Consider the following 25028-nt stretch of genomic DNA (forward strand, 5'->3'; position numbering starts at 1 on the left):
CTCCATCTGGCCAGTGTGGCTCAGTTGGTTGAGTGTTGCCTGGTGCACTGAAAAGTCGCCAGTTCCATTATTGGTCAGGGCATACGCCCGGCGTTTCGGGTTTGGTCTCTAGTTGGAGTGCGTGCTGGAGGCAACTGATCAATGTTTCCCCCGCCCCCTTCCTCTTCCTCTAAAATCAATAAAAAATATTTTAAAAAATAATTTAAACAAGAAAGATGATTAAGAGGTGACTTCCAGACAGAAAAAATAATGTGAGATATGTGAGAAGTGTCAGACTTATCTAGACATTTCAAATGAATTGAAATCCCAGGTCTAAATGAATTATAGTCCCAGGACGCTGAAAGACTTTGCATATATGAACACGGAATTCCTGTCATAATCTTTGAAAAACCAAGGAACACCCAAAGATGACAAAAAAGAAAGAGCTTTCCAAGAAAGGGGAAAAAGGTTATTTATGGAATATGCCGACAGATAAACCCGAGGCTGATTATTGGTAAAACTTCTAGGGGAGTTGAAACCGGTTTGGCTCAGTGGATAGAGTGTCGGCCTGCGGACTGAAAGGTCCCAGGTTCGATTCCGGTCAAGGGCATGTACCTGGGTTGCGGGCACATCCCCAGTGGGAGATGTGCAGGAGGCAGCTGATCGATGTTTCTCTCTCATCGATGTTTCTAACTCTCTATCTCTCTCCCTTCCTCTCTGTAAAAAATCAATAAAATATATTTAAAAAAAAAATTCTAGGAGATACAATTCTGCCACTTACTGGCACTATGTATGACCTTGGGCATATTTCACAACTTTTCTGTAAAGATTCAATGAAATAAAATATAAAGCATTTAATATACACAGAAAACACTCAGTAAATGGTCCCTATTACCAGTTTTGTGTCTCTACATTTCCAAAAGAAGGTGGCAACAACTAGGTACTGACGTGGGTTTTTCAAGGTCAAGTCTCATTTAGCTAACCTCATTTTTCTGGCGACACAAAGGTGTGTGGGGAGAAAGTATTCCTAAAAGGTGTGTAGTGAAGGTCTTCATTTTGAAATGACCCTAGATAAAAATCTCTTATAATATCCTTGTGAAAAGACTGAATTTTAAGAGAGTTGTGTTGACCTCTCCATGCCTCAGTTTCCTTATCTGTAGAAGGAATATACTACTACCTCACTGGGTTGTTATGCAAAAAGCCCTTAGAATGGTGCCTGGCATTTAGTCAGCACTATATAGATGCTTGGTAAATAAACTGGAACAGAATTTCCTACCGGCATGTTTGTGCAGGACCTGGCTCCAACCTCTTCAACATTTTCATCAGAAAGTTGCTAAAATTTCATACAGTATACTGGTTAAATACTCAGATAATATAAATGCTGGATGATGAAATAAAAATTCACAAAGAACTTAACTGTATTTCAGGCTAGGGCTATGAAATGAAATACATGAGATAAAATTAAATCCTGGATAGAGATTTTAAGAAAAAAAAATTTTTTTACAAGTATTAGTCTAGCTTGGCAGAATTTTCTGTGGATAAGAAAGGGAAATTTAGTTGATTAAAAAGCTCAGCGTGCAGCCCTAGCCAGTTTAACTCAGTGGATAGAGCGTCGGCCTGTAGACTGAAGGGTCCCAGGTTCGATTCCAGTCAAGGGCACATACCCGGGTTACAGTCTCGATCCCCAGTGTGGGGTGTGCATGAGGCAGCCGATCAATGATTCTCTCTCATCATTGATTTTCCTATCTCTCCCTCTCCCTTCCTCTCTTAAATAAATAAAAATTTTTTTTTTTTTAAAAAGAACTTAAAAAAAAAAAAAAAGCTCAGCGTGCATAAAACAGTGTGTCTATTAATTAATGTGAAGTTTAAGTGTATTAGGAGAACCGGAGTGTCCTGATGAAGACACAGATGCCAAGATGGCAGGCACAGCTTGTCTATCATAAACTCTTTTCTCCCCTTCCTCTCCTTAGGTTCCAGGTATAAGAATGAGCTCTGGCCCTAGCTGGTTTGGCTCACTGGATAGAGTGTCGGCCTGCGGACTGAAGGGTCCCAGGTTCGATTCCGGTCAAGGGCACATACCCAGGTTGCAGGCTTGATCCCCGGTGTGGTGTGTGCAGGAGGCAGCCAATCAATGATTCTCTCTCATCATTAATGTTTCTCTCTCTCTCTCCCTCTCCCTTCCTCTCTAAAATCAATTAAAAATATATATATATATAAAAAAGAATGAGCTCTGGGTACAAGAATGAGCTTAGGAACACAGATGGACAGAAAAGAAATGAGAGGCAATAACAAATCATATTTCCAACTCATCTGGATGGCAGGACACATCCTCAGGTGGGTATGAGAAGATGGCCTCAAGACATGCGAAGAAATGTAATTAGAAGTTTATGAGGGCATTGAATGCCTCACTGTGCTATATGCCAAATAAATTCCCCTCTAATCATGATTACTGCAGGATTTATCTAATCTATTTCCTATAGGAAATCAAGCTACTCAGAGGCATTTTATCACATTTTTTCCTCCTAATAATCTCTGTCCCTGACAAAGAAGATTTTGTTATCCCACAGTATAGATAAGAAATTGAGGCAAAGAAGTAAAGTGAATTGCCCTGGGCCACACAGAACTGGAATTACAGTTTAGTATCTCATCTTAGTGTGCACTACATGAGTTTTGGAAGGGAGCATGCTGGAGTCACATTATGTCCTTCGAGAAAAGGCCGATTTACCTTAATCTCTGGCAGAAAGAAGATTAATTGTATTTTCCTTAGTGCATGTCAGAGACCTTGAGTAGACACTTCACTAGTAAATTCCACATGCTTATTCTAAGCCTTTCCCAAATACTTGGAAAGCCTTGGATTGACCATTAGGAAGATGCTAGAAATTAACTTTCTTAAAAAATTAAAGCAAATATTTGTTTGCTAGAATCTCCAAGAAAAGCAATCAATCAAGAAAGTTGTATAGTACAGCCATGCTATTCACCTAAGGTAAGAAACTATCCCAATAGGCATATATTGAGATGGTCAGCTCCTCTGCCCCCAGGCCCCACAACCCATTCCCAGCCCAACCTCACTGTCTAGGGCAGTGATGGCGAATCTATGACACGCGTGTCAGAGGTGACAAGCGAACTCATTTTTTTGGTTGATTTTTCTTTGTTAAATGGCATTTAAATATATAAAATAAATATCAAAAATATAAATCTTTGTTTTACTATGGTTGCAAATATCAAAAAATTTCTATATGTGACACGGCACCAGAGTTAAGTTAGGGTTTTTCAAAATGCTGACACGCCGAGCTCAAAAGGTTCGCCATCACTGGTCTAGGGACTAGATAAAAGTCAAGTGAAAGTATGCTTTTAACAAAGAAAGTCCAATGCAAACATTAGTTATTGTTCTAATGATTTACATATTTCATCTAATAATTGAAAAAAAATCCATGTTCATTATAAAAACCTGGAAAATGAAGTTAAGCAAACCAAAATGAGTCAAAAGCCCCCACAATGCCACCATCCAGCAAGAATCTTTTGTACCTGTTTACAATTGGATGTTTTCTAAGGCTCATTTCTCTGGTCAGGCCATGCAGAAATCAGCCAAAAGCTGCAACCCTAAGTTCTATGCACAGTTTCCCTTTAATTAAGTAGAGAAAATGGTGACTTATCTGTAGAAACTCTCTTTTATTTTCTTGGCACTTTTCCCATAAGAGATAAGATCACTACTTAATATACCTGGCAGTAAAAAAATAAACAAATAAAATAAATAAATTCCCAATTGCTTCTTACTGGCCTGAAAAATTTATGCTACATTTCTAAGAATAAGCACTTATCCAAACTAGCAAATATCAGGGGCAAAAAGGATTGTGACTATTTCTTTTTACACACACATAGCTGCATGTCCTGAAGTACATGATTCTTCCTTTCTCTTGGAGAAAAGAGACACACACACATTCAAAACCCATACAAGGGCTGAGTCAAGGATAGATTAGTCATCAGCAAAGGGGGAGAGCAGTCGAATCTTTCCAAATAAGCGAGCCAATGATCCCAGGAGAGCACCACATTTCAATCCATTTGTTTTTCCCATCCTTAGCAAAAAAAATTACGCCATTACCTTTTTGTTCATGGCCACACCATCCTCACAGTCAAGCACCGCACAATCTACATTCAGGGACGGAATCTTCTTTATTTTCTTTTCATCATTTCCAGGTACATAGAGCACTGCCCTCCGGGGAATGTACTTGTGATTGGATGAGGAACTATAGCCAAGCCTGGGCACATCGGCCGCCAGAGAAGCTTTCCTGCTGGAGACATGATTGGGATTAGTCCAGAATAGAGTTTATTTACAAATTTTTGAAAAACCTCACTTTAACTCAAAATTAAAATAGAAAACATGGATACCCTGTTTTAATTATGGCAGGACACAATCACACATAACAAGTAGGAAAACAATAATAACAGAAATAACCAAGAAACAAAATGTCATTTGGGCTGAGGTTTATATAACATCGTTTAGTGGCACAATTTTCTGAGAAAAGGAGAGTGTACTTATTTCTTCTTGGGAAAACACTTCCAGTATTAGTATGCTGTCCAGATATCCGTGGAGAAAAAGGAAAGACATATTTATATCCAAAAGTTCCTAAATAACAACACTATCTATAATTATATGAAAATAAAAAAAAATAGAATATAAACTATGTAAGCCTGAGTCTTTTCCAATAGACAAATAAATGATTCAAGTTCAATTTTAACAACAAAGGATAGTTGGCCACTTCTTGAGTAGAAAGGACAGTTAATGAGAAAAGACCATTACTAGCTCTGTAATTGTGGGCAATTTAATTACTGGAAACTTCAGAGTCTTCCTTTATAAAAATACTCATTTTGCAGGATGTGAAGAGGATTAAGAAAGAGGAACTAATGCACATGAAGCACTTAGCGAGAGCCTGGCAGATATTAGCTCCTTGATGTGTGGTGGGCGTAGTAAGAGTAGTAGCAGCTGCTGTTGTTCTTAATGGAGAAACTCTAGCTGTCAGTAGCCCCCGCCTGCTCCTAGACACTGCGCTCTCCTTCCTTTTCCTACTGTGCTCAGTCTGGCCTCCTGAGGAAATAAGAGGAGTTGGCCAGAAGCTCCGATGGCTCACCGTAGGCCTTACCCCTCACACTCCCCTGGTCCATAGCTTGATCCTGGGAAAACCAAGTTTTTAGGACATAATACTGTATAATAAAAGTCTAATATGCAAATTGACTGACCGGCGGAACAACTGGTGGAACAACCGGTGGAATGACCGGTCGCTATGATGCGCGCTGACCACCAGGGGGGCAGACGCTCAATACAGGAGCTGCCCCCTGGTGGTCAGTGCGCTCCCACAGGGGGAGCATTGCTCAGCCAGAAGCCAGGTTCACAGCTGGCAAGCATAGTGGTGGTGGCGGGAGCCTCTCTTGCCTCCACGGCAGCGGCAGCACTAAGGAGCAAGCAGAGCGGTAAGGAGTAGCGAGCAGGTGGGCGGTAAGGAGCAAGGGTCCCGGACTGTGAGAGGGCGCAGGCCGAGCTGAGGGACACCCCCCCACCCCCCAGTACACAAATTTTGTACACCAGGCCTCTAGTATATGATAAAGGAAGGTGAAATCAGCTTTCAGAATCAGGATAGGACCAGTTACATAATTTGAAGTGCCCAGTGTAAAATCAAACTGTGGAGCCCCTTGTTCAAAATCTATTAGGAATTTCAAGATGGTGATAGAACATCAAACTAAGCACCGGACTCTTCTAAGCCCAGTCACACATCAGGAAGCTGGCCTTGCCCACACAGGCAGAGCTGAATGCCATGAAGACTCCAGGTAGGGAGAGGGTAAAGCCCCAGAGAACTGGTAATGCCCTGTTTACTCTCTTGGGTAACCAACAGCATCCTATCCAAAACCAGGTCAGCTTGACTCTTCACCAAAGCTCTATTTGGAGTTACCCTAAGTTAATGCCATCAACTACTTCGACTGGTTGTAACATTTTGCCATGATTAGTGTGCCTTCTGATGATGTGTCTCAAGAAAAACCCTGTCTCTCTAAGGCCTACCGATTCTGTGTAGGCCCCACATTTCTCCTTGCTGCCAATCCTCATAAACTCTAAAATTTGAGTCTGTGTCTTCTTTTTTCACAAATAAGCATTGTGTTATGAGAGGTTCAGTGAGATATAGATGGATTTTTAAAGTGTACATGTTTTAGAAGACATTTTAATTAATATAAAATATTGGTCTGCTAATTGAAGAATGCCTGAAATATCTGTCATCATTTTGCACTGATTGAAAATATCTGGTTTATCTTTTTAAAAAGGGAGGAAAAAGAATGATTTAGCAGCAACAATCACATTTCACTTATCATTCACACTGGAAAGCAGAATTTTCAATATACATTTCCTTAAAAATAGCAAAAATGCTATTAAAAGAAATGAAAGTTTTATTTCCAGGAAATGCTTGGTGCAAAGTCACTTCTCATCAGGATCTGTGGTAACCACATGTGTAACAACTGTTGGGGAGCACACGAGACTTGGTTGGAAAGTTTGTAAGGAGAACATTCTGAGAAAAGGGAAGTGTGTGGAAGGCCACCTGCCCTGTTCATCAGAATTCTGACTTAGGGGAGACAGGGGAGTGTCTAAGGCAGCACCCCTAATTATTCCCTGACCTTTCTGTGCATGTGTAGACCCCCGGGTGTTTACTGGAATCCTTATGCTTAATCTTTTGGGTGTCCTGGCTTAAAGGACATTACAAACACATGTGTCCTCCAAATATTACTTACCCTACTGATTGTATCTAAAAGATAAACTTTACTGGTATCTCAAACTGCTATTACAATAAAAGGCTAATGAGGCAGGCAATCGAGGCTGCTTGGTCCCTTGAGCCAGGCAACCCCTTAGCCCTCTCTTTCACAGTGAAACTGCGTCGGAGTAATCTGTTCATCAGTCGTTCAGCAAACAACCAAAGTGAGGATCAGAGCAGCTGTAGTGTAAAGAGGGTCCTTCCTCACCTTTCCTTTCCACATGTCTGACAGCTTGAATGCCCAGACATCTCTGTCCCAGCCGTAACTGACCTTCACTTCGAGAACACTGAGATTTCCTCTGTGTGAAATAGCTGCTCAGCACCATTTTGGATCCAGCCACGATGATCTCCAAACTCACTGAATCTCAGATCCTGGGCACCCAGACATGGCTGACAGGTCATCTCTGGTATGACAAGTCAGACCACTGTCACATGCTAGGCACTAGAGCAAATCATTCCTAGGACATTTATATAATGTAAAAATTTTAAAACAGATGACCATTAAAACAAATATTCTGCCACTGTTAAAAATGTTTCTGGTTTAAGAACAGCCCTAGCTCGTTTGGCTCAGTGGATGGAGCATTGGCCTGTGGACTGAAGGGTCCTGGGTTTGATTCCCGTCAAGGGCATATGCCTGGGTTGTGGGCTCAGTCCCTGGTGGGAGGCGTGCAGGAGGCAGCCGATCAGTGTTTCTCTCATCATCGATGTTTCTGTATCTCTCTCCTTCCCCCTTCCTCTCTGAAATCAATAAAAATATATTTTAAAAAAATTAAAAACAACAAAAATACAACAACAACAACAAAATGTTTCTGGTTTCCCAAAGTCTTCTGAAATCATAAAAATGTTTTGCTCATCTCTTCCCCTGCTCAAAACCTGTCAACAACTCTCCATTACCTACCCGATTAAGTTCAGTCTCAGTTGATATTCCTTTCCTCAGTTTATATCCCACTATTCCCATGAAGTAACTATCCACCCAAGGAAAATAAGATTGTGATGTCTCCACAATATGACATGTTCATTGTTTCCACTGCACCTTTGCTTCTGATGGAAAAGTTTTCCCTCTCAGTTTATTTGAACCTTATTGATCCTTCAAGCTCAGTTCAAGGTCCCCATGATCCCTAAGCCTTTCCTGACCATTCACCTTTAAACTCTCTTATCTTTAAACTTACTTGTCATAACCAAAGCAGAACCAGCAAAGGATTGCTTCTGCTATCAAGACTGAAGTTAATCAAGGTAGCACAGGCTTTCCGGAGAGCCAACTGATGACACCAATGAAGAGACTTTAAAAAAGAGAAGAGATTTTAAAAGGTTCCGCTCCTTGACACAGTAATTTCAAATAATTTGACATAATTTCTTTTGTGAATTGCTGTAGACTGAATGTTTGTGCCCCACCCCCCAAATTCCTATGTTGAAACCTAATCCCCAGTGGGATGGTATTAGGATATGGGGCCTTTGGGAGGTGATTAAGTCATGAGGGTGAAGCCCTCATAAATGGGATTAGGGCCCTTATAGAGAAGACCACAGATTGTTTCCTCGCCCCTTACACCATGTGAGGACATTAAAAAAAAGGTCTCAAATAGCAGCATAATGTAGTGGAAAGTGTTCGGATGAATTATATGACATTGCTGATGTCTAACAATTTTTGACCTGCAAAAAATCGTAACTTTATATAGTTCAACCCAATATTGTGATTGGCAGTCAGAAGATGGGAGGAGAAGCAACCCACTCTCAGTGTCAATGTCCTCTTCGGTGAGAAGCAACAAAACAGCTACCTCATACATGGGAGAGCTCAGCATGCACACGTAGTTGCTATGATTATCTGACACCTGTCACCCATGCCCAATGCTAGTCAGTATAGCCCTGCATCAGGAATCCTGTCTCCAGCACCTTAACAAGATCATAAGCTCTCTGAGGGAAGGGTGGTCTTACATCCTCCGACACTGCTAAACACAGGGTTCCGCATATGAGAGGCATACAATTCCTGTCACCTTGCTACCTAACCAAAACCAGCTCTCCCCAGAAGTGGGTGCATACGACTGATCCACAACCACACTGTCCTTATTCTTCTTGTGCAACAGTCAAGTTTTAATGGTGATTACAGGTAGAAGGCAATTTTTATTCCCTCTCTCCTTTGCCATCATGGAACCTTTAATCCAACCCGTGGCCTGTTGCTTCTTCTCCTATATTTATCCCCTCCTTCCCTACAGTTTACATCCCGTTTAGGATCTCATTAACCTTTACCTAGATGACCACGGAAGCCTCTTTTTTATCCTCACTACCTCCACTTTGTTATTACATATGTTCATTCATTCATTCATTCAGTCAGTCAGTCATCCATTCACTCAGTGAGCACTTACTCAGTAAGCATCCACTGAGCGACCTGCACTAGCACATGTGGCAGGTACCTTTGTACAAATTAGGAAAAGGTGCCCCCTTGTGCCTTCCAGCAGGTAGCATGCTGCTCCTGAGGCAGCATGCTTTGGTGAGTGGAGATGAGCTGAAACTCAGCCCCTACTCATGTCCTTTTGTAGGTGCCCCAATCAGGGCACACCCCACAAAATTGTACACAGTGGCCCTGACCCACGCTGTGCTGAGCATTGTGGGGAAGCAGCACAAAAGGAACAGGACATGCCCAGAAGGTCCAGGAAGGAACATGCAAAGGATGGCCTGCAAGCCAGGTCAGGAAGGCTAAAGACCATACATGATGAAGCGTGAGGGGAAAAGAGACCAAAGGTGGCAAAACTGGAATAATAACAAGAAGAAAGGTGTAGAGAGGGTCAGGCTTCAGGTTCTGTTGCAGACTCTGAGGTCCAGGAGGGGCTGTCACTGGGCAACCCCTCCTCCACGTGCTGCTGGTGAGCCTTCTCCTTCCCCCACGCCCGGCTGCATTAAAATCTGTTCCCTACTTGAGTGTGTTCAGCACTGACTACTGTGTATGAACACAAGGGCAGTAGGCGACAAGATCTAACTTATTTTTTGTTATCTTACATATTTTGAGTCAACATGTAAATGTATTCAAACAATATGCAAAACAGGAGCTTAAGATGAGTTGAAAAAAATCTGGTCACCTTATGGTGAGTTCTCTCCACAGAGGGGGCCTTTTTTAGACAAGACATCCCTCAGCAGGCCCAGGGGGTTCTTCTGGCTGGAGGGGGCGGGGCCCCTTCTTCCTCTCTCTGATGCCACTTATTAACCATTTACATAACTAGAGGCAGAGCTAGTTCTCAGTGCTGGCTCCCTACCTGGGAATCTACATAACCATCACCTGGGGAGCTTTTAAAAACTGGGGTTCAATTCCGGACCCCACCCACTGCAATCAAATTCCATCCACTGGTAACAGAGCCAGGCTCTGTGCTTTTGTTTGTTTTGTTTTGAAGCTCTCTAGGTCCCTGCCACTCAAGAGAGGTGCTGCTGCAGACCAGTAGCATCCCTGGTCTCTTATCTGTTCTCCTGTGGGCATCCCCCATCTCTCACAGGAGCAGTTCCTCTCCCGTGAGTGCTTGTCAGAAATGCAGAATCTAGGGCCCCGCCCCAGCCCCACTGAATCAGAATCTGCACATTAACAACTCCCCAGGGGATGCTTAACACATGAAAGTTTGAGAAACTCAAATTTGGGGGCAAACTGCAATCACTTGGGGAGTTTTCTAATATGCTGGCCCGAAAGCCCCCACCTGAGGAAGGGTGATGGCATTAGTCAAGGGCGAGGCCGAGGCTCCGGGACTTCTAAAATCTCCCTGCTGATTCTGATGCGTAGCCAAGTTGGAGGACCACCTTAGATGATTTCAGTGTGGAGCCACTGCCCTAATGCAGGAAAGTCTGCTCCCACAAAAAGACTCTGAAGTGAGTCATGTGCTACCCATATTATACACACAGAAGGCTGTGACAGTAGTAAGATCATAACTGAAAAATGCAGCAAACATGAAAAATATCCATGTTTAAAGAAAAGTCTTTCTGATGAAAAAAATTAACACTCAAACTACTAACAATATTAGAAATAGCAGTAATAAGCAACTATGCTAGTGTCCATTTGAGCATCTACAACTTAGATGTGACTTCTACACTCAAGTTAGCGGTTTATTTACTTAGCTAAGAGGTGGTACAGGGGTCTCTACGTTGGCTGCACATTACAATCACTGGGGGAACTGAGAAAAGAAAAACAACTCACACCACACCCAAACCAATTAAACCTGAGCCTTGTGGTGATCCCAGGCCTTGGTGTTTCTCTAAAGCTCCAGAGATGAGAAGCTCCGACCAGGGCCTGCAAGTACAGCGTGTTTTATTAATCCTAGACAGGACTTGGGGGGTGGGTCATTAACAGTTGCTGAATGTAATCCTACCAGATTTAAGCAGGGGAGCTGGGTGCTAATCAGCGACTGGGGAAAGATATTTTAAGAGGAGCGGTAGTTTCCTCACTTGGAAATCAGGGTGCTCTGTTCTCCTCACCCATTGAATCAGTAGCCATCACTGCAAAGATTCTGGGTAGTAAACACCAAGAAATCCATGCTGAGCTTAGAATCTCAAACTAGATTTTTATATCAATTCCACAGTGAGATCATAAACGTGCCTTTTTAACAGAGAAGGAAGTCTCATTTCCAACAGTTTGATGGCCTTAACCTAGAGCTCCCAGGAGCAAAGTGAGCAAGGTGGGGGACTAGAAGTAAAGGAAGTCTCTGCCATGGTCAGGGCCCAGGCCCTTCGGAAGTTGAGAGAAGCTCTGAGGGGGACAGTGGGTGTGATGAGACTGGGGGAGGATTCTGTCAGGCCCATTCCCATCCCAGGAACCTGCAGGTAGCAAAGGTGGGTAGAAAGGTGACAAAAGCCCAAGGTAAGCTGAGGGCAGAGCTGAAAGCAAGAAACCAACTGTGCCAACTTCCCATTTCAAACGTGGGAAGGAAACGTCATGGGGCAGTGGAGGGGAGTAGGCACAGCAACACAAAGGGCTAGAGCAGGAGGTTCCTACTCCTCCAGGATGTGTGAGAAATCCGGAAGTTTCTGCTGACCCTTTGCCTGTGCTGCAGGAGTGAGACGTCATATCAGAGGATGCAGGTGGACAGCCAGGACGGGGGCACTGAGAGTCTCCATCCTAAGCAGCACCTGTGAGAGTAGGGCCTCCAGCAAAGCCTGCAGACAAACCTTGTGCATCACCTACACCCAGGGGACACCCAGGGACAGACCACATGAGTCCAACAACCATTAGAATTGCGCCAGAGGACAGAGGCCAAGGGCCATGAGAGATGACTTACTCTTCATCAGAGTAGGAAGAGAAGGCTGCCAGAAGGCATTACATAGGCTCCCCTGGACCCCCTGCCACCCAGAAAGAAGTCCTGAAACTGAATATTGACCGTGTTTATGAGAAAGAAACTCTAGCCCGGCTGTCGGAGTTCAGTGGTTGAGCGTTGACCTATGAACCAGGAGTTCAGGGTTCGATTCCCAGTCAGGGCACATTCCCGGGTTACGGGTTCAGTTCCCAGTGTGGGGAGTGCAGGAGACAGCCAATCAATGATTCTCTCTCATCACTGATGTTTCTATCCCTCTCTCCCTTTCCCTTCCTCTCTGAAACCAATAAAAAAATTTTCTTTTAAAGAAAGAAACTCTAAACCAGAAGAAACAGTCATTTGAATAGTCAAACTTGTAGGAATAATGCTGTCATGAACACTGATGTACAAATATCTGTTTGAGTCTCTACTTTCAATGCCTTGGATATATCCCCAGAAGTGGAATTGGTAATTCTATTTGATTGATTATATGGTAACTCTATATTAAATTTTTGAAGAACCATCATACTGCTTTCCACAGTGGCCAGATCATTTTACATTTCCACCCAAAGTGTATTATTATAAAACACATTATGCTGCATTCAAGTTCAGTTAAGACAAAATTGATGTTTTGGGACCAGAAAAAAGAATAGTTTCTTATGTGACCTTGACCTTTAGAAATTGCCTCCACAAAGTCAAATAAATTTTGATAAATTCTCATTTGTCTATAAACATAAGAAAACATATAGAGCATCATTTTAAAATAATACATCAATACATTTCCATTTAAGATACCATACAGAGCCGAGACCGGTTTGGCTCAGTGGATAGAGCGTCGGCCTGCGGACTGAAGGGTCCCGGGTTCGATTCCGGTCAAGGGCACGTGCCTGGGTTGCGGGCACATCCCCAGTGGGAGATGTGCAGGAGGCGGCTGATTGATGTTTCTCTCTCATCGATGTTTCTAGCTCTCTATCTCTCTCCCTTTCTCTCTGTGAAAAATCAATAAAAAAAAAAAAAAAAAAAAAGATACCATACAGAAATGATATGGCCCTTTAAATTATTTTAAGATTGACTCTAAGATCAGATAAAGGCTGAAAGTAAAACTTTTTTACAAAAAATTTTGTACAGATCCACAGCTGTGTGACAGATTACTGGCAGACTCCTCTACTGGGTCTGTCTTTTCAATCCTTTGAGGAGGTTGGAGGAGCGTAGCCTCTTCTAAGGTTATATAGCGGGGGAAACTGAGTTCTGAGCTCGCAGGACAATCTGATGTTTATGGAAGACTCTGTGCAACTGGAGTGAAGAATAGAGCCCATTCACTGGTCCTGCCCTCTCCCTCCCCCGCACCCCCACTCCGTCCCGAGACAGTAAACTTCACCTACAAATTTCAACCATGCTATCACTATTAATAACTCAGTATTCATGCCAGCATCTAGAATAATTGAGGCTTACTTATGTTCTCACTTTACTAAGTTCCCAAGTGCCCAGAGAGATTCCTTCCCTATTTCAAAAAAAACTGTTTCTGTTACTATGGCAACAGTGCACAGAGAAATGGGGAGCTTTCCTTGGGCATGAGGGTAAAACAACAGCGACTTGTCCTCTCATTGGTAGAACAGGGCCCTCCGGAGATTAACATGTGGCACAAATGCAAATAAGCGTGCATCCCACTTCAGGAAAGCTGAAAAGATCTTCTCAGGGCAAACTCTCCCAGGAAGCAATTACATCACACCTTAACCAAGTGCTCTCTTTTGTACTGAAATGAAGAAATCGTCTTTAGTGTCTAGAGTGGACACACACAGAATAGCAGTTGTGGTCCACTGTGGGTTTGCTGCAATGGAAGGACCCAGGCACAGGATGGGGTAACCCACAACCGTGGCCAGCCTTTCGGCCACTGTGGGGTGCCAGGTACAAGGAGGGGCATTGGCGAGGGAATTCCAGGAAAAGGGGTGGGTGTCATCTAAGGGACAGATTTGGCAGGAGTAGAGAAAAAAGCAGTTTGGTAAAGTTTGTTGCTCACTGTTTCAGTGCAGATCTCTGCCTCCTCAGACATTCAGAACACCAGGGACAAAGCCAGTGACCCCAGTGAGAGAGGTCTTCCTTCACACAGAATGCGAAAGAAAGCAAACACATATCTTGTCAAAATTTAAAGTCACTCATTATGCTCAGTGAAATAAGCCAGGCACAAAGGACAAATACTGTCCACCTATAGGAGGTACCTAGAGCAGTCAATTTCAAAAGACAAGAATTTCAAGAGAACAGGGTGGGGTAATAGGGAGGTATTATTTAATAGGGACAGTTTCCATTTGGGAAGATGAAAGTTCTGGAGATGGTGGTGAAAGTTGCACAACAATGAGAATGTACTTAATGCCACTGAACGGTACACTTTAAAACAGTTAAAATGGGCCCTCGCCTGTTGGATGGAGCATTGGCCTATGGTCTTGGGTTCTATTCTGGTCAAGGGCACATACCTCGGTTGTAGGCGGGAGGCACCCAGTCGATGTGTCTCTCACACCAATGTTCCTCTCTTTCTCTCTCCCCCTCCCTTCCACTCTCTCTAAAAATCAATGGTGAGGACTAACAACAACAATAAAACAACAGTTACAATGGTAAATTGTGTATCATGTATATTTTACTACAATGAAAAAAATTAAAATTATGAAATCACTTTCCCTTGTCATATCCATGCTGGGTATTGATCAAATTCAGTATCAATCAGCAGCCAATTAATACTGAATTTACCACAAGCTGACCCTTGCTCGGTAAGGGCCATGGGTGTGTAAACATGGATAGAAAGCTATGCGACCAGCAGACCCTCACTGCCACCCAGGATTCAGTCCGCTTGGTATGGCCACAGAAGTCTAGTTCTTCAGGCAGGCACACAGCGTGTGAGTGGGGTATATCCCAGGAACAGGGAAACCCTCATACAACTGTGTGACCATAATGGATCCCAGAAAAGAAGGCAAGTTTTCCATGAAAATAGAGATCCATATGGCTTAGACGTTTTTAAAAGAATAGTTTATTGATTTTTAAAGAGAAAGGAAGAGAGAGAGAGAGAGAGAGAGAGAGAGAGAACAAACATCAATGTGATTGGCCACCTCCTGCATGCCCCCCCACGGGGGGCTGAGCCCACACCCTGGGCAAGTGCCCCAACCAAGAATCAAACTGGCAACTTTGTGGTGCACAGGATGTCACTCAGCCAACTGAGCCACACCAGCCAGGGCTAGACTATAAATGTGGCGGTGTCACCATTCAGGGTCACTCCACCCTTTGGCACCTGGGTGTCTGGTAGCTTCTCTGACATCAAGCACTTCCTTCTCTGAAAGGAAGATGAAGGGAAGAGTTCTCCATGAGCTAAGACTACATCAGCCCAGCAGATAATAAGGAGGGGAGGGCGGGGAGGGGGTATCTGAGAGGAGGTGAGGGAGAGAGAGAGAATGAGGAAAAGGGATGGGTCCTGGAGGTAAAGTTGTGGTGGATAAGAAAGTGGGAGGGAAGAGAGGAAGATGGAGGTGAGGGCAAGAAGGGAGAAAAGGAAGGGAGGGGGAGAGGAACTTTGTCTTTGTTTTTCCGAAGAGCTGGTTTAGACACCTAAACAGTTTAGCTGTTTAGTACTGAAGAGAGGCTAACAATGGAGCATGTGCCTGTTGGTGGGTATTCGGCGTAATCCCACTTTCTCACTCCAATTTTGGTGAGAGAAGGAGGAGCAGAGGGTTTATCTAAACGGAACACTGGAGGGGTGTTTCCTTGGCGTGACACTGAGGTCAAGAGGGAGAGGGGCCCTCCTTCACTGAACACGGGGAAGCACACAATGCGATTAGCATCTCTTCTGTTTCTGGGCTGCTGCAACCCTGGCCCTCTGGAAACACAAAGGAGTCCAGAGATCTTGTTCATTAATAGTTAACTGTTGAAGCTGCTGAGAAATTGGTCCGGGAATGACCGCAAGACCCTCTACCCAGAGAGATTTGATAGATGGATTTCCAACTGTAATCCCAGTGTCGGGGACTTTGAGAGATAGCACCTGTCAAGCACAGAGCGTGGTGCTTTCATACACTGTAACTAAAACCTAAAGAACATGCCCTCCGAATTCCCTTTGCCTCTGTAGAGAGGATTTGGGTGTTTTTGTTGTTGTTTTGTTTGTTTTTTTTGTTAATCCTCACCCAATGATATTTTTCCATTGATTTTTTTAGGGAGAATGGAAGAGAGGGAAGGACAGAGAGAAACATCGATGTGAGAGAAACACATAGATTGGTTGTCTCCTGCACGAGCCCCGACCAGGGCCCGAGCCGGGAGAAGCCTGCACCCAAGTTATGTGCCCTTAACCGGAATCAAACCCGTGACCCTTTGGTCCACAGACAGATGCTCTATTGATTGATCCAAACCGGCTAGGCCTGACTTGGCATTTTTGATCGTGAAATACTGAGTGTCAGGACTAGAGAATACTTGTTCCAGTCCTGGCCAAAGATCAACATTCAGCCTTCTGTTTAGATTGCTCATTGTTGGCATTCCCGCCTGAGAAGGTTGATTCTAAAACCAGTCGCAGAAAAGATAGTATTTAGTAGTTGATGTATTGAAATAGCCGCTGGAGGGTATAGGAAACATGATTACCATAGCACTGCCGAGAGTTTCACAAAGAAGGCCATTCACACAGTTTCTTCATTTACAGATTCCGTGAGTGCTGCGTTATTCTATCTCAAAAAAATAATAAATTTAAAGCCGAGATGATTATTTCCTGGCTCAGGCACAGGAGGTAACTGAGCAAATGTGAACTAGAAAGATCGAATTCTTCCTTAACTTTTTTTTAAAGGTCATGACGGAAGACTGTCCACCTGACAGAGGTAACCATGGATTCTTTCACAGGGTTCTCCAACAGCTCAAAGGCTGCTAAAGTGTCAGATTAATGCATCTGCCCATGACCAGGTTCTTTGATATGAAACTAATCATGGAGGGGACATTTTTTTTCCTGCCACAAAGTGGTTCTGCAATCTTGAGAAAATAGGTCTCACTGCATCTTCACTATTCTTTGTAACTGTCATGAAAATAATCAGATTAATGGAATCTCCATTTTCTTCTTCTTCCTAGATTCTCTCAAAAATACCTTTCAAGTGTCAATCTCAATCAAACGAGGCTAAAATGTTACATAGCTTAGAATTCTGATGTTTTATTAACCACCGTCCCTTGATTATCCTGATCTGCAGATTTGGGGAGGATTTAATATTGATTGCTCTCTAACGCTGAATAATTTTTAGAAAAAACACCCAGTCTGAGCCTAATTGCCAGACCCATTCTCCATACATGAAAGCTGTGAATACAAGCTGCGATCACAAATCACGTGCCTGTGCCTTTGATTGTGTGGGGTCCACAATAAGATTAAGATTGTTTTTTTCTTCCTTAATTATTCAGCGCTAAGTGTGATGAAAATTAAAACTAAACATATGGATATGATTAGAAAGGGTTTTTCTAATAGTTTTTTTTTAAGTATGGTTAATGTGCTACAGGCACTAATTCCTTTATCTATTTAAGGCAGGACCCCTAGAACTTGCTCTAATTTTAGGGGAGCTTAATGTTTTTTCTTAATTCAGTGCTACACTTAGCAATGCACTAGTTCAAAATGCAAAATAGCACCTTTTCCCTTTACTTTTAGTTCCCCTCAAAATCCCCTCCTACTGAATATGTAGTGTGGAATGAACTGATAAAACTCAGAGAGTAATACTTTTATTATAAATTCAAAGAGAGTAAAATTAAAAATTGAGAGATGAAACCTTCCCCAAGCAAAATGTCCATAATAACCTATGTTACAGTTTATTTATGACTCGAGTCCTAATTTCTATGATGATAGTAAGAGAGAGGAAGCAGGTTATCCAGAGACCAAGATAATCAGACATTTTTTTTTTTGTATTTGTGGAATGCATTAACTAATTTTAAAACTAATTTAATCTTATGTTTTATGTAGACTAACACTGATATTTGTCTTCCTTTGGAAAGTGCTAATGATATGCTAAGAGGTAGGTGGCTCAGAAATCTGTTGGGTGACAAAGGACAGACCACTTGAGATTGAAAAGTTGTTGCAGGTTTTCATGGCATCCAACAGACAATCTCCAAATGGTTCTTCCTCTGCCTTTGGTTTCGGAAATGCAAGCAGGGGACAAAGGAGCACTGAGCTCTAAGGTAGGAGGCCCCAAACATTTGTTCTTAGACAGACTGACCTCGGATTTCAGCTTCTGTCCGCCTGGCACATTTCCCAAGTCCTCTTTGGCACCCTGGTTCCATTCTTCCGTCTCATATCTACTTCCCATTACCAATTGTGCCTCCAAAATCTCTTGCTGGTTCCACATTTAGCTGAGCTCACATTTCTTTGCTAAACCCCAAACTCTTAGATACATTTCCAAGGGGAATCCAATTGCCCTCCAACTCTCTGAATTGGTCCTTATTCCTCTGGTCCCTTCTGCCTTCCCCCTGGGTCCACTCACTTGCTTGGGTTGGGCTGGAGGACTTAGCAGAATGTTGACTATCTATATGGGCCAACTAGCTCCCAGTAAATGTTTCACTAGGTTACTCTTGCCGGATCTCTGTGACCTTAACAGTCCCAAATACAAGAGGATCTAGCAGAACTCATCACATCTAGATGTGATGACTATTCAAAAAACAACAACAACAAAAACCCACAAAACTTCACATAATTCCCCATGGCATTTTATTTATTTATTTTTAAATATATTTTTATTGATTTCAGGAGGAAGGGAGAGAGAGAGATAGAAACATCAATGATAAGAGATAATCATTGATCGGCTGCCTCCTGCACGCCCACTACTGGGGATTGAACCCACAACATGGGCATGTGCCCTTGTCCAGAATCAACCCAGGACCCTTTAGTCCATAGGCCAATGCCCTATCCACTGAGCCAAACCAGTTAGGGCCTCCATAGCATTTTAAGGAAAGCAGAGCCAAGAAACAAAACCCAAGAACTCAGTTTATCCCATCCCAGCAAGACCAGTAGACTGCAATAACAATCCAAAGGCAGGGAAACTGATAGGATATTAAATTACAAAACAGCAACATTTGCATAGTAATTCCCACTAATTAAGAAAGAAAGATATAAGTTGTTTGTTATAAACACCACCAGGTCTTAAGCAAACACCACAGAGCCAAACCAAGCATTTGTCTAATCAGAGCCACTTTCCAAAGCGTTTTATTGGTGCAGCTGCAGAGCACACATTTTATCACACATGCTAATAATCCCAGTTATGTCGCCTACATTTTAATCATTTGTTCTGGGCTTGTTTCTCAAACAATTAGCACTAATGAATGGTCAGAATACCTCGGATCATATATGTCTAATTGCAGTCAAGAGCGGTGCTTGCCCGCATGTACATTTCAATTTACCTCTGGGGATAATGTTTGTTAATTGTATTTCCTTATACCAAGTGAAGAAAAAGGCAGCTCAGGCAAAAAGGGACCAAGTGTTCTCCTCTTTCCCTTTGTTCCCACAAGAAGCTAAAGTCACTTCAAGAGGCACTTAATCCCATCATCCGCGGTTCCAATTGCCTTGCAGCATCTATCAGAAAGAACCTAAAGTAAAATGATGCAGCTACATAGTGTAATTAAACACAATTCAGGTAGTTACTGCTTGAGGCCCTTTACGGGTCCACATCCTTAAAATGGCCCTGCAGGGATCCTAAACACTGTACTGTTTTAAATTTGGTCAGCAACACTATCTGGAGGAAAAGGAGACGTATGAAAAAACCACCACCAAACAACAACAAAAGCTTACCACCCTCTCCTAGTGTGAACTGTTAAGCAAAAGAAAGAAGAAGGAAAGTCTGAAGTGAAAAAAAAACCCCAACAACCCACAATTCTCTGCTACAAAGTGAAATAAACATAGAAGGAAAGGAAGGAGGAAAAAGAAAACTGATGCTTTCCAAATTCACCAGTTCCTGTCCTAATCCAACCTTTGCACTTAAGGGGTGGGTGGGGTGGGGTGTAGTAATACTGGTTGGTTCTCTTCAACATGAAATGAAACAGCCTTGTACGATCTATAACATAAAAGTAGAGGCTATCTGAACATTTAAACTCATTAAGAAAAATACAAAATGAATTTGTGGTGTGTCGAATTCCACAGTTGCTTATAAAGGCAAGGTGTGAGAAGTACTTTTTAGAAGTTTGGCCAAGATTTCTAAAGCAGTTTACTTAAATCACTAAAAAGAAACTGGGTGCTGAGACGGTTAGGCTTCATTCATACTTGGCTTTCTGAGCCAACATGAGTTTAACACGGTGTTTTCTGCTGTTTGCATTTAACAAAGAGCCGTCAATGACAGAAGGTTGGGAACAGGGGTAATTCTCTGGTTTTGATTCTTGGCTAAAGTATTTTTAAGTAAAAACACAACTCCCCAACAGATGTAAAACTAAATGTTAAAATAACAATGTGTGTTTAAGTTTTACCATCATTTCCCCCTTTATAATAAAAACGGGAAGGAAGGCTTCCTGTTAATTTACGAAAGAATTTCAGGAAAAAATGCTAAGCGCGTGCCTGAATGGCCTACTGGACGTTAAGGAGCTTTTCAGGAAAGATGCCAGGTTACTCCCAGGATAAGGTGCATTCTGGAAGCAGCTGAGTCCTTGTCACTAGAACACAGCACTTCACAGCTGCACCTATAAATACTTTCTAAGATGCAAATTAGTGGCAAATGTAATTGTGGCCTGAAAACTACTATATGTGAGTATGTGAGGGTCAATATGACATGTCATTCAAATCATAAAATAATTGTCAAGTGAGCTAGCCAACAACAGTTCATTTAAACACAGAACAGTTCATTTTCCACACAAATATTCTAGCAATTTAAGTGAGAGCAAAAACCTACACCTGAAAATGCAAAAGTTTAACCTTAGTCCTGGATGGGTAGCTCAGTTGGTTAGAGTGTCATCCGGATACACCAAGGTTGTGGGTGAAGCAACAATGAATGCATAAATAAGTGGAACAACAAAGCAACGAAGTAGTATTTCTCTCTCTCACCTCTCTCCCCACCTCTCCTTCTTCTCTCTCTCAAATCAATTTTTTTAAAAAAGGAGTAACCTTATATCCGTGGTTCTCAACCTTCTGGCCCTTTAAATACAGTTCCTCATGTTGTGACCCAACCATAAAATTATTTTCGTTGCTACTTCATAACTGTAATGTTGCTACTGTTATGAATCGTAATGTAAATATCTGATATGCAGGATGGTCTTAGGCGACCCCTGTGAAAGGGTCGTTTGACCGCCAAAGGGGTTGCAACCCACAGGTTGAGAACCGCTGTCTTATATGAACTACCGATGGAAAATAGCACAAATTGTGTTTCTGTCTCTAGTAAAATCAAACTTTTAAAAAAATCTTATTTTTAAAAAAATCTGCTGTATATGCTTTTCAACTACATTGATCCTAGTGTTAAAAATACTGTAGATGCTCAAATGGTTTTATGTTGTGAAATTAAGTGTTTTATTTAAGTTCAAACCTATTGCCCTGGCCGGCATGACTCAGTGGTTAGAGCATCGGCCCTCGAACCGAAGGGTCACAGGTTCGATTCCAGTCAAGGACATGTACCTGGGTTGCAGGTTCCCCATCCTGATTGGGGAACATGGGGGAGACAACCAATTGATGTGGCTCTCTCACACTGATGTTCTCTCTCTCTCCTCTCTCCCCTTCCTCCCTCCTTCCCACTCTCTCTAAAATCAATGGGGGGAAAATCCTCCAGTGAGGATTAACAAAAAAAAAATTCCTATTTATTATTATTCAGTGTTCAGTTTGTTTTCAAGTAGTCATTCAAAATCAATAGCCCTCAATTGGTAGGGGTTGTGGGGCTGATACCCTATCACCATATTCTTGTCACCCTTGCCTTCCAGCTGCCCTGGTGAAGTGACATACTCTGTGGGACTGAGAAGAGCAAGTGGATGACAAAAGCACCCCTGAGCTTGATTCCCTGTCTCTGCACCATCACCACCAAATTCCCAAACAATTAATTTCATGATCGGGCATCAGTGCTTCTTTGCCACAACTGTGCTGCTCAAGTTAAGCTAGCTGAAAGTAGGGCACTAAAAAAAACACATCCAAACCCGCATTTTTGATCCATCAAAATATCTGTTTCATCTCTTACAATATTTTTCACTAGCTTGGATCAAGATAGGCAGGTACTTTCTCTTAACAGGGGACATTTTAGGAATACTCAAAAATGGACCAAACAAGAGAAAATGAATTAATTGATAATGAATTTCTGGCAAAAGTCTGGACTACAGTCTGTCTTCTGTAACAATTCCCACGAACAGGTGTTTTATCAATATGAGATTTCTTTCCTCTCTCGCCCCAGGCCTCACACTGCTCCCTTGTCCCTGCAGCTCCCCTGGAACTCCCCAGGGATGGAGCCCACTGCTGGCTGCCAGGAGCAGCCCCACAACCGGCCCTTCGATTCCTGCCCTTGATCCAGCGGTGTGCACGCTGGCTAAACACTGCCAGATAAGCTGAGAGCAGGACTTGAAAATGCAGCCTAATTACTGTGATTACAATCTGTATCTCAAGCAGCCAAGGCCTCCGGAAAGTGTCTCCAGGCAACCTGTCTCTGAAATCGCAAAAATCAAAAATCGCAGTTTGAGAGATGCAGAATCTATACACGCAGACTTTCCAACTCGTTAAGTCATAATATGGGCGTCAATTTGATACCTTCTCCCGAAACATGGAACTAGCATAAGCCCAGCACACAGGATGTACCAGTCAGACAGAGAAAAGAGGTTCAAACAGAACCCAAGTAGCCACAACAACTGCAAATACCAGAGCCCCTCAACGTGATGCCCAGAGGGCGATTTTCTTGAGGTGACCTGAGGTGACCTCGGAACCCAAACCAGGAAGCAAGTGGGCACTTGAGACATACTCATTGGCATTACTGCTCTGCAAAGAGCAGGGACGAATTTGTTCTGAGAACCTCGAACCTCCTAGTATCCATGTGAGTTGTGTACTGACCACTGAGCTCTGGAAAGGCAGATGCACTAGAGCAGCGGTTCTCAACATGTGGGTCGCGACCCCTTTGGCGGTGGAACGACCCTTTCACAGGGGTCGCCTAAGACCATCCTGCATATCAGATATTTACATTACGATTCATAACAGTAGCAACATTACAGTTATGAAGTAGCAACGAAAATAATTTTATGGTTGGGTCACAACATGAGGAACTGTACTTAAAGGGCCAGAAAGTTGAGAACCACTGCACTAGAGTCAGCATAAGTGGCGCCATACATATCTCACGTGACAACAAAGAATTAAAAAAATATTGATGTGAGGGAATGCTAAGATGTTTCATTTTCAGGGGCTCATAAACATCTCTTTCAACAAGTCTGAATCATTTGGAAACCGGTTAAGGAGCAAGGCGGCTAGTTTTGCTCTGGAGTGCATGGTGCATTTTCCTTTTTTCACGGACTGTGAAGATGTGCTTGTCCCTGTCCAAGTCCCGGGGCCAGGGAATTAGAACAGAAGTAATGGCTCCGAATCATCATGCAGAATTCTAAAGGAATTTCTATTCTCACTGTGACATCACAATGCCAGGTTTCCAGACACCGCCCTAGAACTGAGGAGTGTGATTTCACATCTCACCCATCACAGGGATCCTTCTGCAGCTGGTAGGCACCACCCGGGCCTTCTCTGTGCCCATACACGGGCTTTGGAGGACGGGAGACTTTTTAGAGGGCACACGGGTCAGTGTGGTTCTGAGACAGTAGGCAAAACCTGACCTGTCATTCTGAGCCTGGCCTGAATCGGTCAACATGTGTTGAAGACCACAGAGTCTTTATGATAATAAGACTTCAAATATTTTTCTTTCCTCCATTTCCTTTTTCCAAGTACTCAGTTCACAAGGTGTGTCTGTAAGTGTGTTTATTTGAATATGCAACCACTTTTACTGGTACAGGGCTCAGTTGTCTCAAGTCAAGAACCCTGAAGATAGAAGGTAAAAGTTTCAGTATAAACTCATTCTATAAAACACCATTATTTGATGAGTTCTTTATTTGCTGATTACTCACTCTAAATAAATTTTTAAAAATTTGTGATTGTATGTTTTAAGGTTTGGTTACTTCAGATAGTAATTTTTCTTTTTTGAAGAATTAAATGAAATCACAGCATTAGCTGGGTAAAATAAGCCATTCCTGCTTTTAAAAAATTCACTGATTCCCATGTCAGGCTCCTTTGCCACTCAAAGTGAACAATCTATTAAGTCAAAACTTTTGAGTACCTGAGTTTTCATTTTTTGGTTTTGTTTTTTTGTCTAAGTATGATGAGAGAGCCAGCAAGTCTCCTAGTCTATTTCTGAATCTGAGCCTCTGGGGCTGTTTAGTTGGCAATAAGAACTGGGCCTTTGGGCTCATGGACACTGATACGAGTTTATCAGCATCTAGCACAGGCCTGGTATGTGGTCACCCTTATGCTTGTTGACCAATTTGCTTACCCACTTCTTTCCTGCTTAAATGTAGGAACCATCCAAGTCGTCATCATTGCGTTTCTCAATGGCAAGAAACCCATACTTTTGTTCCGTTTCTAAGACAAATTCTAAGAACTGTCAGCTCTATACTATACCAGAGTCACAGTCTGGCCCTGCAGGCTGAAAAATAGCTTAGTCTACAAGACCACTAAAGAGAAAATGCACCAAAAATATGCTCTGATCAATTCAAATAAGTATAATGAAGACTGTCCCCGAAATAATTTCAATCAATTTTATACAATTGATTTGTTCTTTCAAGGAGCCTTTAATTTACTCAATCCCTGATTGAGTTGTTACATGAATCATGAAGGTTTAACTATGAAAATAAAAGCCGATATTTCAATCAGGGAATACCCAAGATGGTTTAATTAAAGAATTTTTGCATTTCACTTACAGAACATTGCTCCTTAACTACGGCGTGGCATTTATTTAAAATGTCCCAGAGGCAATTAAGCCTTTGATTAACAATAAAATTTTCTTCCTTAGCTTCATTCTCAATTACCAGGAAGCTCATTTCTCAT

The 25028-nt window shown here is 42.5% G+C and overlaps 1 protein-coding gene across 7 annotated transcripts in view; it reads right to left on the bottom strand.

Annotated features, from left to right (window-relative positions):
• The window catches only part of CLYBL (citramalyl-CoA lyase), a 231878-nt gene that overhangs the window by 96987 nt on the left and 109863 nt on the right, over window positions 1–25028 (bottom strand). For 6 of the 7 annotated variants that reach the window (XM_070408653.1, XM_070408652.1, XM_070408656.1 and 3 more), the window contains exon 2: window positions 4079–4268. In XM_070408653.1, the coding sequence (XP_070264754.1) occupies window positions 4079–4268 (190 nt within the window). The remainder of the gene's footprint in view (window positions 1–4078; window positions 4269–25028) is intronic. The other variant, XM_070408654.1, reaches the window with a different exon arrangement.

This window comes from Myotis yumanensis, unplaced genomic scaffold, assembly GCF_028538775.1.
Source record: "Myotis yumanensis isolate MYYU_CA2020_CCGP unplaced genomic scaffold, mMyoYum1.0.hap1 SCAF_3, whole genome shotgun sequence".
NCBI classification, from domain to species: Eukaryota; Metazoa; Chordata; class Mammalia; order Chiroptera; family Vespertilionidae; genus Myotis; species Myotis yumanensis.